Source organism: Manis pentadactyla, chromosome 2 (genome assembly GCF_030020395.1).
Source record: "Manis pentadactyla isolate mManPen7 chromosome 2, mManPen7.hap1, whole genome shotgun sequence".
In the NCBI taxonomy this organism is placed as follows: Eukaryota; Metazoa; Chordata; class Mammalia; order Pholidota; family Manidae; genus Manis; species Manis pentadactyla.
In genome coordinates this window covers 11,824,616-11,839,184 of record NC_080020.1, presented here as the reverse complement: position 1 = coordinate 11,839,184, position 14,569 = coordinate 11,824,616, and the positions used below count along the sequence as shown (strand labels likewise).

General features: G+C 40.8%; 1 protein-coding gene across 3 annotated transcripts; it reads right to left on the bottom strand.

Moving 5' to 3' along the window:
• Window positions 1–1,495: 1,495 nt before the first annotated feature.
• On the bottom strand, window positions 1,496–9,625 carry RNF6 (ring finger protein 6). Of its 3 annotated transcripts, none has more exons than XM_036917379.2 (5): window positions 8,854–9,625; window positions 8,317–8,392; window positions 6,580–6,790; window positions 5,816–5,911; window positions 1,496–4,528 (listed from the first exon to the last, which is right to left on the bottom strand). In XM_036917379.2, exons 3-5 carry the CDS (start codon window positions 6,770–6,772, stop codon window positions 2,769–2,771), a joined length of 2,049 nt encoding a protein of 682 aa, XP_036773274.2. In that variant the 5' UTR covers window positions 6,773–6,790; window positions 8,317–8,392; window positions 8,854–9,625; the 3' UTR covers window positions 1,496–2,768. The 3 variants fall into 3 exon arrangements, with proteins under 3 accessions (XP_036773274.2, XP_036773275.2, XP_036773276.2); XM_036917380.2 differs by having other exon boundaries at window positions 9,073–9,625; XM_036917381.2 differs by lacking the exon at window positions 8,854–9,625 and adding an exon at window positions 8,719–8,796.
• Between the last annotated feature and the right edge of the window lie 4,944 nt (window positions 9,626–14,569).

Genomic DNA, 14,569 nt, shown 5'->3' with positions numbered 1-14,569 from the left:
AATGCAGGTTAGTGACAAGAGCACGATATCTGCAGAGAAATGGTCCTGGGATTGACTCTCTAAACCCTGCCACTTACTATGGTAAATGGCAATAATACCTCAAGCTCTTTGGAGGTTTAAGTTGTGAATTCATGTATTGAATGGAAAATAACCTAAGAGGGAATAAAAGATAATCAAATAAGGGCTTTAACAGTGGCAGTTGAAACTACAAAAATCTGGCGTACAAGAAAACAGGGTAAAAGGATATTCTCTATGGGAAAGCAGCTTGGAAGCTGACAATTTAGAAAGAGAAGTTTGTAAGACAGCCACACTATAAAGAACTACCTCTAAGGAAAGGCCATGGAACATAACATTCAAATGTATTTCAAGCCATTTGTTCTATATTAGAACTAAAAAGGATACACTCATTGCTAGAATTTATAGGTAACGAGCCTTTATATTTGTCATCAGACTTGTTTACTGAGAAATAAATGAAAATGGTAAACACTTATTTGTTCCTAACTAGGACATCAATTTATAAAACTCACTAGGCTTCTTCTGCTTTCAGGGAATTTTCCACATAGAATACAACCTAGTACTATTTCAAATGCCTTCTTGGGATCTCTTCACATGCGGGTCCTACTGTATCTTGCAAAGGACAAAGCCAAATCAACGGGCTTTTCTCTTTATCCCTTAGTGTTTCATTTCCCCCTTCCCTGTTCTCTTGATTTTCCTAACTCATCAGACCAGGGGAGGAACTCCCTGAAGAATATTCCATGTGAGCAATATGCTGGATTTAGTCTCTTATCACAGTGGGGACAAATGGCAACACTGAAATGAGTGAGACATATGAACAGGGCTATAGTTAAGATAAATGTCTAAATGAGCATAGCTTGTTAACTTCTAACAGCTCTCCTACCTCCACTTAAGTGATTTTATATCTGTGAATATGTGATTTTCCCACCTCATCATACTGGACTAGGAACCAAATATTTTTTTAAACTCCCTTTTCTTTCTCTCCAGTTTCACTGCCATCACCGTAGGCTAGAGAATAACTGATGATGGTAAGAATGACCACAATATTTACTTTATCGGTTTCTTGGTTTCCCATCTCTCTCCATTCCACTGTGTTCTGAACACTACCCAATCTTCCTGAAACACAAAAATGGATTCACCATTCACCACTAAAGTTCATCAAGAGATATCTAAAGTCTGTGAAGTAAAATTCCTTAGTCTGATGTTTCATCTTCAAATCAAACTCCCAGTCCTATGTCCTATAATGGACATGCATAAACCATTTATTAAAAAGTCTCATTTACTCCAGGTGGTAAATGTACTTCCTAACAATTTCTGTACGTGCATCTTACCAAACGAATTGAAAGAAAAACTAAATCTTGAGATAATATCTAAAGCTCACAGAATCTGGTCTTGAGGGTATGTGTTCTTATGATTTTGCCCAAGTAGCTTTCATGACAGGAAAACAGGAAAACTGTCAGACATTCATAAACAAACAGGAAAGAACAATAATTCATTTTATTAAATTATTTTCAGTTTCTAAGAGCAAATATGTCTTTCTCATGCAGATAGGGACTTTGTCCCTTTGTCCTCTGCTGAATCCTCAGCCTGTAACACTGCATAGCACCTAGTAGGTGCAAAATCAATGTTTTTTTTTAATGAATAAAGCACACTGAAACAACAGAAAAAAATCAGTTCATATACAGCTTAGTTTTAACATTTATTGGTAGAAATAGATCTTCAATGCATTCTTTGTATTTTTACAAATTCTACATTCTCTTAAAGGTTTTTGTTTTATTTTGGAGTTTTTTTGGCCTCCAAGTGAACTTAATATAGTGTACATTTGACTCTTCATAGACATTTTTTAGATTTTAGAACTAAATTTGAGAAACCATGCATATTGTATACCTTAATATAATCCAAAGAATTATTTGCACTTTCAAAAAAGTCACAAAAAGGCTGAACTTAAGTTAAATAACTTACATGTTCTAAAATGCCCATGTTCCATTTCTGAGTAGAGAAATACCTATTCAGTATTATATATTGCTTGCTGTCTAATAAGTCAGATTGTCAGAGCCGCTTCAGTAAATTATCTCTATTTTTAAATATCTTAATCTATTTCCTCCCAGAGATGATCCTGTAAATATTAAACATTGTGCTATATGCAGTAATAGCCCAAAAGCTTAAATAAGAACCAAAGTAGTAGTTTTTAGACTATTTTAACCTTAAAATTATATATCTATATATACATATATGGTTTGCTACATATTAAATTTAACATTTCAAGTAACTTAAATACATTTAGCCAACATTCAGCCAAACATTCTTTCATGAAATGATACTGTCCTTAAAATAAAAAGTCAATGAAAGGCTTATTTCGATACCAATGTCTGGACACAGTACTGTCTATGGAATTGAAAGTCCAAGGCAAGTCCACTGTACTTAAGAAAAGGAAGATTGATTTTTTTTAACCTACTGAACTGTGCAGATACAAAAGTGCTTAGCATGACAAAATTACCAAAATAAAAACATTTTAAAGGTTATTTGGTTCTAGCAATATTAACTATTCTGTACTTTTGAATAATTCAACATTTGCATTTTATATTTTATATAAATCTTCTCTTTTTAACAAGTTAAAAAAGCACACAAAAAATAGTTCAAACTATAATAATCTGTTATTTTTCATCCTGGTTAGGTCATCACAAATAATTCAACAAAAGAATGCTTGCATATTCAGCTCTCCTAAAATGCAGTATTTGAATAGATCCATCACCTCACCCACTGTTTGCTATGTTGGACCCTAAAACAGGCTGCCGACAGATGGGACAAGTGCAATTCTCTGAGAGCCAACGGTCAATACAATGAATGTGGAATTCATGCATGCAAGGTAATTGCCTGAGTTTGTTTCCAGTTACATAGTCACTTATACAGACACTACAGATTTTTCCTATTTCACTGTCAATATTGCTATCCTCATAGTTCCGAGTAGACAGATTGTCAATTTGTTCTTTGGTTAAACCGCGTACGCGATCGTCACCAACAGCTTCATTTAGTAAAAAGAAGTGAGCAAGGCGAAGAATAGGGAGTGTTCCAGTTTCAACTGAATTACCTGAATTTCGCAACTGCCTGCCACCTCTATTATCACTGTTTTGGGTATGAGGCTGGGTGGTCTCGTTTCCACTGTGCATTTCAGTGCTATCTTCCTGGGCCCACCTGCCTTGAGAGGAACCTTCACTGTGCTGGCTGATGTCACTAACTGGACCTAGGTTATTCAGTTGTGATTGCCTCTCTGGTAAATGCTGACCATTTCTCTGAATCTCTGACTCAGATTCAGCCTCCATTAGAGAATCCAGTTCTCCAAATCCAGTCATGATTTGCCTTAAAATTGACTGAAGAGCCACAGATGATGGTTCAACAAGCTCACTCTCAGTAATCCTAGGAAAAGGAACTGTAATGGTACTGACATAGGTTTGAATACCTGACCGCTCTAAATGAGAAAAAGTTTGGCGAAAGCCCCCACTATTGCTTTCAATAGTGACTGTATTTTCTGCTAGCCCTACTCTAGATCGAGTTCTGTTTGCAATACTGTCCTGGTCTCTGTTTTCTCCAGGACGAATTCTTCTCACTTGAAGGTCCAGTGTGATTGTTGGATGCCGTTGTATAGCAGTTGAGGATATGCTGGATTCTTCTCCTTCTTCTACTGTTATTCTTGACACAAGGCTTGAGTTAGATAATGGAACATACGCAGTACCTCTGCGTTCTCTATTTGGCTCTAAAAAGACACGACTTACACCTCTCCTCCTTACAGATCTTCTAATGGTTTGCTGTACAGGTCTGCTTTCTCTTTGTGAATTATGATAAACAGTAGCACTTGGTCTCTGAATTGGTGAACGGCTTCGACTACTGAAAGCAGACCGTAATCTTAATGGCTCTAATCTTTGGTTTGTATTCCTCACTGTCACATTAGTTCTAGCCCCATTTTCCCAAATATGTGCTGCTCCAAATCGTTGCCCCTCCCTTTGCCTGAGTTCCCTGCCACCAGATCGGTTTCTGTGACCACTGAAATCAGCATGTGGAGCTCTCATTCTAGGCATGTCAACTGCTCCCCCGATTCCATTTCTTAATCTTTCCCATGTTGAGAAAGACCCTTCTACTGAATTCTGCCCCCTTGAACCAAGCCTAGTCCTTGGAATGTTGGAACCACTACCACTGAAATGAATTGAGCTTTGGCTTCTTGTTCGTCGAGCCACAGGACTGGATGATCTTTGTTGCCTAGCTGTGCGCTCTCCGCTAGTATCTGAAAGTGGAATGCCTGTATGATCTTCACCAGGAATTCCAAATCCTCTATTCTCATGATTTGTATGGATTTCCAGACTAAACCGAAACTCTCCACTGTTTGGGTTGGTTCGACTCACAGCTCTCCAAGTTTGGTTCCCATTTTGTCCACTTCGAGTTGTATTTCCTGTATGTGGAAAGACGTTCAACCATTGTAGCAGAGAATCTTCATTTGAACTCTCTCTAGGGACTTGTGAGTCTGGAAAGCAAACCAAATCAACTTAAAGTCAATTCCTAAAATCTATCCTTAGACTTTTATTGAAAGATAGTGTGAAAGAGTCACTAATTATCTAATGAAACTTATCCTACCCTTCTTCCATTGTAAATCTGTAGATGCATTATAATGGTCGTGTGGACAGCCTGGCAGTTGGGTGCGGCTGTATGACTAAATTCTTACCATGGAATAGGAATGGAAGGGACATATCTCACTTTCAGGCTGGTGCTGGGCCTCTGGGATCTGCCAGAGGAACTGGAACCCGGATGTGCCAGCTGGAACCTGGCTGTGGCTGTGACTTAGCTAGATCATGGCAACAGTACCCCGAAGCAGCAGTGCCCAGAAGGACTTCCTGCAAGCTAGAAATGTTCTGTATCTGCGCTGTCCCATACAGAAGCCGGTGACTATTAAGCACTTGAATGAGGCTAATATGATTAAAGAATTGAATTTTGAATTTTATTTAGATTTAGTCACATGTGGCTAGTGGCAACTGCTCTGGATGGCACAGCTGTAGAACCACTCTGCAGGCGAGGTGAGTCCCAGGAGCATTTATAGAGTAGTTTGCCTGTCTTCCCTGGACTGCTAATACGAAAGAAAAATAAGCTCCTAACGTATTGAGCTATTGCAGTTTTGGATTTTAATAGTCATCACCCTAACTAATACAATGGTCTTCATAGAATACGTGAAACTGACAATAACTAATACCTTTGGGGAAGGAAGTGGAACTGGTTAAGAGGGACATTTAAGTTGACTTTCCTTTTACTTCTATATACTCCTATTTAGTTAGAATTTTCTTTTTTTTTTTACAAGCACTTTCTTTTTTTAAGAACTTCTTATGACTTAGTTTTTGTTCTATAAAATGACAATCACAGAAACAACAAAACAAAGCAACAAAAACAGGTTTCCTGACTCAGTTTTTCTGTATTGCTTTGTAAATTTCTAGAAGTTTAGTTTAGTTACATTACTTTTAAAAAAGTAGTCAGTACATTCCAAGATTAAAAAGAACTATGCTGGTAATTAACTTAATTATATACTGCTTCATATATATGAGTTCCCTGAAGGAAATCTGTGTGTAAGACATCTTTGTATTTAACTCCTGTCCAATATTGCCTAACTATAGTACTTTGCATATGATATGCAAATGCTCTCTGGATGAGTATCACATTAGAATTACAAAACATTGAAAACAAACATATTGTACAAGATCCAGCAAGTTCATCGCTGCAATTGTTCCAATCAAACCTGTTCCTCGTGGAAAGGGGTCCACAGTACCTCTTGCATTTGTTCCATTCCTCAAGTCAGGCTGAGATGCTAGTTGTTCCTTGATTCCATCTAACCGCTGTTGTAGTTCTTCCGATGTTATTTCTCCTAAAACAATGAAAAATTGCTCACTGAAGTTAAAAACTTTAAATTACTGCTTTATGAGAACTCATGAAGGTAAGGCTAACCTTTAGCAATCTGTAGAAGACATTATATTGTTTTCATGTTCTGTAAATTGAAGAGTAAATAATATTTGATGCAAATATACATCATTTTGGCTCTTTCATTAATGTCTTATTAAAATAAAAATAAGATTTAATTTGAATAATTAATGAAGTGTTCTCAGTTGATACACTTAAGAGCCTATAAGCTGTAATTCCATGGATTTTTGTCAGTTAAAAAGAAATTAAGAAGGGGCCAGTTCTAGAGAAAACTTTGGATCTTTATTTACTTAAATTTCACCTCGAGAGTTCATTACATGGGTCAATAAAAATATGCAACATACAAATATATAATATACAAACATGTAAGTTGCAATAGCTCATTTGTGAAAATAATTTGTAAGAAATTTATGAGCACATTCAACTTTTGGGGAGTTATTAATTCAGCTGAATAAATTAGCTAAAAAAACTAATGCCACAAGTGAGTTAGAATTGGGCTTTAAATAGTATTTTATTTGTACTAATATTGCTTAGAGGGAAGAGGAAAAAACTCTGATTTTGAAATTCCTCCTCCTAACGATGCAAAAGATGTCCCTTCTTTTACCCATCCCTTACCTGGGGTGCCTAAAAGATTATGGTCTCTCATTAGCCGATAATCTTCATCATTGAGTTCATTAATAAACTGATAATAGGCTTCTTCTCTGTGGAGACGTTCTTGCTGCCAACTTCTCTCACTTTCATGATGATTACAGTTTTGCGATGAGGCTTCACCACCACCATCATCTGATCTAGATCTAGACTGATTCATACTGAGGTTCCTGGCTTTCTGTTCAAACAATGTATACAAAATTCAAGGTGTTAGTCATGGAGTACAAATGGCTTCGTATTTTTAACTTCATTTTTTAAATTTTCATTTAAAAAGTTTGTTCCCTACTCAAAGACTTCATATGCCAAGTTCTTGCAGTGAAAAACTTTACATATAAAATGGACCTACTTCTTTACCTAAAGCCACGTTTAAGTCAGACTGAATTTGGTTTTACCACTCATTTCTCATACCTGAATACCAAAGTGATTATCTCACTTTTTACCTCTTTCAATCTCTGGTAAAACTGGCATAAAAGCTCTCACTGATGTTCAAATATCTGGGTACTTCATGTTAGCATACAAATTTCAAGCTTGTATTATGTATGCTCTTTACTTAATAAGCAAAAGGCTTTTGGGAGGTTATCATTTATATTTATTTTCAGCAAAGGTATTCTTCCTGAAATAAAACTCATAAATATAATACTATCCCCTACCCCCACCCCACTGGCCTTACACTTTGTTGAGGTAAAAATAATTTAGCTTACTGTAACTGTTTAATAGACTTGGAGTTGATCTCTCCTTAAACCTAACAGGAAACAATACTCCAACCATGGCTCTAAAGACTGTGAAAGTGCATGTGAGCACTTTGTATCTCCCCACACCAAACCTCAGCCCTAAGCCTGGAATGCTTAGCTCCAGGGGTTTTCTGAGTGTCAGTGAAATTACCTCACCTTGCCTATGCAAACATTTTTGGATTATACTCAAATGTCATTCCTGAGAAGCTTACTTTCAAACTATAAGGAAATCAAGGGAGAAAATTATTTCATAAATATTTTAGAATTGCTTAAACATATGTACTTACTAAGTTATTAAAGCAACAGTTCTCAACTGAGAATACACATGAAACTCACTTCAGGAAATTTTTAAAAAATGCAGATGCCCAGATCACATCAGAATTTTCCACGATAGGGCCCAGGTCTATATTTAAGAGCTAATATGGATGTTCTGAGGAAGAAATAAACTATTCCTTGCCAATTTCTGGTATGTCACTGAAGAGTATGTGTAATATAGCATATGACTTAATAGAATTCAGAGGATCAAATGACTAGGTTGCCAGTGAAGCTACTGCTCCAATTCTGACTCAGTGTTTAATAAGCAAACTACTTTAAATATAAAGTGAGATTAGTCTACAACTATTGAATGAGTAAGCAACTATCATGGGTATTCTAACATTAAATTTCCAATTCAATGGTTGTTTTTAAGAGTGATCATGCCATTTTTTAAGGAAAGATCTAGTAGTACTATCCAATCAAATTGGAATTAATACCAACCAAAACTCAAGAATTCTTTATATTTTCAGAATAATCAGGACTAGACCACCATTAGCAGAATATTTGACAGATACGGCAGTAGTAAGATTTTTGTATTAATTTAAATATTTGAAACATCATAAAATCAAGCTAGTGTACTATTATTCAAAATGTTAAGAGCTGCTTCTCAAAGGTAATTTTCTTGTACAATTAATCACGATTAAGTGAGAGTGAATACCTTATTTTCCTTTCAACATGTCTTTAATATACGCAATGGTATCCATCCTTCAACTGTGTTTTTGAGAGCTGCTCATCTGAAGCAATAAAAGAGAGTTGAATTACTCAATAAATTGTCTTTTTGTAGGCCAGGAACGGCTAATAATCTCCCAAGTCTACAGCGAAGTCAAAGCAGTATCTCCGGTGTATTTTGTTATGCATTCACCTAGAAAATTAGATCCCCATACAACTAGGTCATAAAAATCTCCCTCAAGGTCCTTCCCCCCCACCCCCGCCCACAACGTACACGAGGCATTTCCTCCGACACCGTCACTGCTCCTGGGATTTATTCTATTCTCTCAAAGGCCTTCCTTCCTACCCCGTTTCCCTTCGCTGTTGCCGGCGTTAAGTGTCTCCAGCTTACTTCTGAACCTTCACTTTCTTGCCACCCCGCCCTTCGTCCCGCTACTGGTTCCCTCCCCGGCCGTTGTGACAGAAGCACGCGCCGCGACACGGTCCGCACGACAATAAACAAACGGGGCTCAAGCGCCCAACGAACCTCTTCCCAACCGAGCCGCGAGGAACGCTTCCCTTAGCGACTTGGATTCCCACAGGGAGGCGGGAGACAGACGGTGCATCTGAACCAATCACCAGTTAGGGGAGCGCATTGAAAGAGCAGTTCACCAATAGGAGAAGAGATGGGGGCCCCTGGGACGGCCAGCTTTCGTTAGCGACTCCCGGAAGTAGTGGTGGGGCCCGGAGCTTTCCCCGAGCTCACCTAGCCGGGAATTGGGACGTCTTCCTTCTGCCCCGAGAAAAGTCTGCGGCGGGCCGCGGTGTTCTTGGGTCCTAGAGGCAGTAAGCAGGTGGCTTCTGTGCCTCCACAGGCTGGGTGCCCTCTGACCGTCTACTGAAGAGAGAAGCTGGAAGCCCGCGCTGCAGCTTGGGACTGTCCAGCCGGAGGGGACGCTATGGAGGAGGAACGGCAGGCCCCACAGCCCTTCTCTCCAGTGGCCATGCCGCCCCCTCCGGCGAGAGGAGACGCTCCACCGCCGGCCGGGAGCTCCGCTAGTGCGACTGGAAACTGCGTCCGGCCTGACCCACGATGCTGACTTTACGAGTTCCGCCCCTAGGTGCTCGCGCCCAGGGCTGATCATCGGTCACAAGGCCTCCTCGAGTGCCAAGTATCGGGCGGCTCAGCGCTCCTGGCAGCCGCACAGGCCCAGGGACGCAGCCTGCTTTCTACTCTTGGGAAGTACCGGCACCTATTCTGCACTTCGTTGTCACTTGTTTGCTGAGCCTGGCTCCAGACTGCAACCGAACAGCCTGTTCCTATCTCTTTACTGCCCGGGTATCACGTAGCTGACCAGCCACGCTCTTTGGCTTATTCACGGGGATCGGGAACTTACATACCTGGTGAATGTAGAAAAGAACACATCTGCAGATTGATATCTGCATGCATGTACCGAGGTTGTATTAATATACTCTAGTAAAGATACCAAATGTTGGAAAGCAGCTGCAAAGTGGCGAGTATTTGGTTAAGTTTGTGGTAGTACACTGTCATACCTCTCATGTCATACATCTCATGCTCCATCAAGGTTTTGCAAGGGTCAGACTGGCAAAGTAAATAAGGTGACAAAAAGCGCCACACCTTCATTTCAAAAATCTTTGAAGATGGTACTAACCTCTGCCATCCCTCCTGGCCTGCAATAGTTTTTGATTTCCTATCTCCGTGGGAGAGGGCCAATTTTGGAGACTACCACTTGGAGTTTCCTGCTATAGTACCTCTTGCTCTACAAGTCAAGGAACCAATGTGAGGATTCTGCCAACTGCTAAGCATTTCCATTCCAATGATAAATTTCCTAATTAAGGAAATAGCCAGCGATGTAGAAACAGGCCATGGACTCAATGCACCCTCTTTGAGATGAACCTGGGCCAGAACTCACTATTATCTTGACTCCCTTTGCTGCTGCTTCATAAAAAGGTAGCTTCTCTTTTAGTTCATTGGCTCTGAGTCTGAGAAATAACTCACGTTTGGAAACTGGACAAGAGATCAGGACTTCCCATTGGGGTCCCTAACCTCAACCTTCTGCGAACCCATTATTCATTAGGGGTTAGATTCTATTTACTTACATTTAGCATAATTCTTTCTGACTGCCCACCTTTCTTGCTTCTTGCTTTCTGACTGCACACTATGGAGTTCTCTCCATGGATCCACAAAGGTCAGCCCGTCTCCCCCTCCTGAATTGGCGGCTGGTTGCAGTAATTGAGTGGTTCTAATGGTTAAGTGCTTCTGTTGGCTAGGTGCTGTCGCTTGGTGTCTGCTGTTGTGGATTTCTCTAATCCCCTTTGCTACCAGGAGGCCCAGTTCTGGAATAGCATCTCTTATTATCAGCCTAAGCCTACAGAGAACAGCTTCTCAATCATGTGGGTACCCCTTTCACTGTGAATTTCTTATTGCCTTAGTTTTATTCAGAACCTCTTGAGGAAAATAATCAGGTGGTGGTCTTTCTGGTCTTATATAGTAGATCCATTCTGTCATGCTGCTATGGACTGAATGTTTGTGTCTCCCAAAATTCATATGTTGAAATTTAATCCCCAGTGTGATAGTATTCGGATGAGAGGACCTGGGGAAGTGATTAGGTTATGAGGGTGGAGCTCTCATGAATGGGATTAGTGTCTTTATGAGAAGAGGCCAGAGACCAAGTTTGCTGTCTTTCTGTCATGTGAGGATATAAGAAGACAAAGTTGAGCAGTTTGCAACCCAGAAGAGGGCTCTCCCCAGAACTCTAACTGACCTCAGACTTCCAGCCTCCAGAACTGTGAGAAATGAATTTCTCTTGTTTATAAGCCCTCTAGTCGATGGAACTTTGTTAGAGCCACTCCAGCTGTCTAAGACACATGCCCACTTCTCTGAGCCTCTTGACCCCTTCCTCCACAGCCTGCCATGACAATTCTGGTATCTCTACTTCATTAAATATAGGCCACTGTTTTTTTGCAAGCTTCCAAGAGCCATTCAGCATTACAACAGAAACATCACTGAGTGCTTCCCAGAGAATTAAATACTGTATCATGGTAAAATGCTCCACTCTGGCAAATTGTCCCTTACCCAGTTCTGTATTGTACCCTCCTTAGCCTGGCACACTGGTAGGCCCCTCCCAGTTTCTCCGTTTTTGCTGGTATAAGTTACCAGATCCAATAACTCCTTGGCTTGTATCGCCTTTCCACGCACAGCATGGTGTGCACTTTCCTAATTGAGTCACGGTGAAACGTGACACTAAGTTTTTGGTCTGGTATCTAAAACAAGAGTGGGAAATTATTGTCTTATAAGGGCCCCTCTTCATTTGAGATTTCTGCATAGCAAGGGAGAGGGTGCTCTCTTCTAGCAAGGGGCGAGGACCAGTTCTGTGGGCCCTTTACTTCAGAGGAATGTGGGGGTTTGCATGCTGCTGAGATAGATTCTCGTTGCATAGCTCATGGTCCCACCCGCTCCCTCTCAGAGCTGCCCTTGGCCTTGGATGGCTGCCTGGACTGAGCATTCAGCCTTCCCTGCAATTCTGCTGCCTGGGCACCTTAGACCTGGGCCTGCCCTTCAGCAGGAGGTACAGGGGGTGGGGGAGATGCTGTCTGCCACCACAGGTGATGAGAGTCTCCTTAAACGCTGTCAGGAATGCCCTCTGACTCACACTCCACTTTTAGTTCACAATTAACTGACCTGAGCGTGTCATCTCCCCTCGGTTCATGAGTGGTGCCCCGCAGCAGCCAGTTCCGCAGGCCTCATCATAACGGCTTCTTCTGTAGCACTCACATGCCAGAGACACTGAACTGGCCAGCGAATCCCCTTCCACCTGCAACACACACCAACTTACCACAGGCAAAAGGCTTGGCAGCTGCAGTGCTCCATAAGCCGGGACTGTCAATACCCACTCAGGGCTCAAGGCTGATCATCTGGCAGATGATCCACCTCCAAAAGCCCATCCTGCTTCCTGGACTTCCTCCTGATATCAACCATCTTAGTTTAGATTCCCTAGAAACAGAGCGTGAGTCAGTAACTTACTGATGGAGTATTCTTCAGGAAAAGCCTTTCAGTGGTGAGGGGGGAGGGCAGGGACAGGGAAAGAGCTGAGCAAGGACTGGCTAAAGTCCAGCCTAGCTTGGTTCATTTATTTGGGAAAACCCACCCTATTTCCTTCTGCCAGACTCTCTCTTAGGAGTTATCAGTTCTGGCTTCTCCTCTTTTAGAAGAATTCACTGACCTCCTCAGCCTTCATTGTGTTTTCCTTCTATATAACCTGTGTCTTTCACTTGTCACATGATATAATTTTCTACCTAGTTGAGGAAAGTTTTCCAAAACACATATGGTAGTCCTCTAAGGATCTCAATATGCCCTAGCATGAGGGGAGGGGTGGGACAAGATTGGTGTAAATGTATAATATATATCTCATTTATGTATGGTACATACACATATCATTTCTTAACTCCCCAGGCAATTATGGTATATTTACAGCACTAACCTAAACCCCATAATAGTCACTAGCCCAGTGAGTCTCAGTTCTGGCAACATATTAGAATCCTCAAAGGAGCTATTAAAACTTTTGATGCATGGGTCTCATCGCCAGAATATTCAGATTAAATTGGTCTAGGATGGGGCCTGGGCACTCAGTGATTTTTTTTTAAAGCTCTCAGATTATTCTAATGTGCAGTTAGGATTGAAAACCAATGGACTAGGCCAGGATGTCCATGGAGCCAGCCTCTTTCTTATTCCTCTGGATATTTCCAGGACCTGCCTCTTATCTGTGGCAAGCATACAATAATATTGAATGAATGAATGAATGAATGAAAAAGGTATAGAGGGAAGTGCAATTACTCTATTTATGACACAGACTGACATTTAACAATACCGAATCACATTTAGAAATAAAGTTGACCTAAGCTAACGGTCCATTCTTGAGGATCACAAATATCCGTGGAAGCATGACCCACGGAGGAATCCTTGGCTTATATCGCCTTTCCACGCACAGCATGGCGTGCACTTTCCTAATTGAGTCACGGTGAAACATGACACTAAGTTTTTGGTCTGGTATCTAAAACAGGGGGGTGGGAAATTATTGTGGGAGTCTCCCACAGCTTTAGATGAACTCTAGTCACCGCTCACCTTTCCTGGCTTTCTGCCTCCAAAGAGCATGATCTCTGCCCAGTATCCATTAGAGGTTAAAAGTTACCAAATTCTACTCAGACGTTTAAAGACACAGCCTTGGCAAACGATTGTAAGATTAAAGTATGTCTATTTTACTAGAAGAGACATCAGAACAGGGATAGACGAGATCACAAGAAAGTCAATGTCAGTAGAGAGGGACATAAACGCTTCTGAGCACCCACCACGTTCCAGACACCATGCCAGCTGTTTTCCATAGCAGCCAGCAGGGCACAGAGTACAACAGGAGCTCAGTAAATATTCTAGGGTGGATAAAGGAGTAGGGATGAAGCAGAAGGCAGGTGGGAGGCCGAATGATCCGTGTATAAGAAATAGTCCACAAGTGCCCTGTTGTAACCATCTTTTATGAAAGCCATCATATCTGGAAGGGACAATGAACTGGGCTGCGAATGTGGAGAACTGGAGACAAGAACATAACACTGGAAGCACTCATGCACTTCAGTGAGCCTTGTTCATGATTTAGAATGCATATTCCAGAGAGAAATCAGGCACGGTTGTTCCCAGGCTAGTCCAGAAATACACACTTCATCTGTAGTGGATCTAAATTAGCGTCCAAATGCGGGTTTCACTTCCTGTGATGGATGTGTGTACTGTAAACATACTGTGGGGGGTGGGGGGAGACAAGCCGGGAGGGGGGAGAAGAGGAAGATTTTCTAATAGTCCCTTAGAAGTGAAGCTTCTAATCTACAAACTGATGGTGTTTGAAAGTTTGTAAGTCGCTTATCAGAACTCAGAACTCATTTCATAAAAAAAAAAAGTGTACATATTGATTTAGTTTCTTACTAGCCCACAAGTGGTAGCTTGGTGGAGATTAAATTTTTTTTATGATTTGATCCCTTCTGTCCTTGCCATGTAGGTTTATCCTTCTCTTTTTCCAGTTCTTTTTGTTATCTGTTTGACCTTGGGCAAATTACTTAATCACTATATGCCTCATTTTTCCTGAATCTGTAGAATGAGGATAATACAGTACATACCTAATTCTGAGGATTAAATGAGTTAATGCCTTGCACATAGAAAATATTTTTAAAAATAATAGTTGCTGTTAATATTATCATATTGT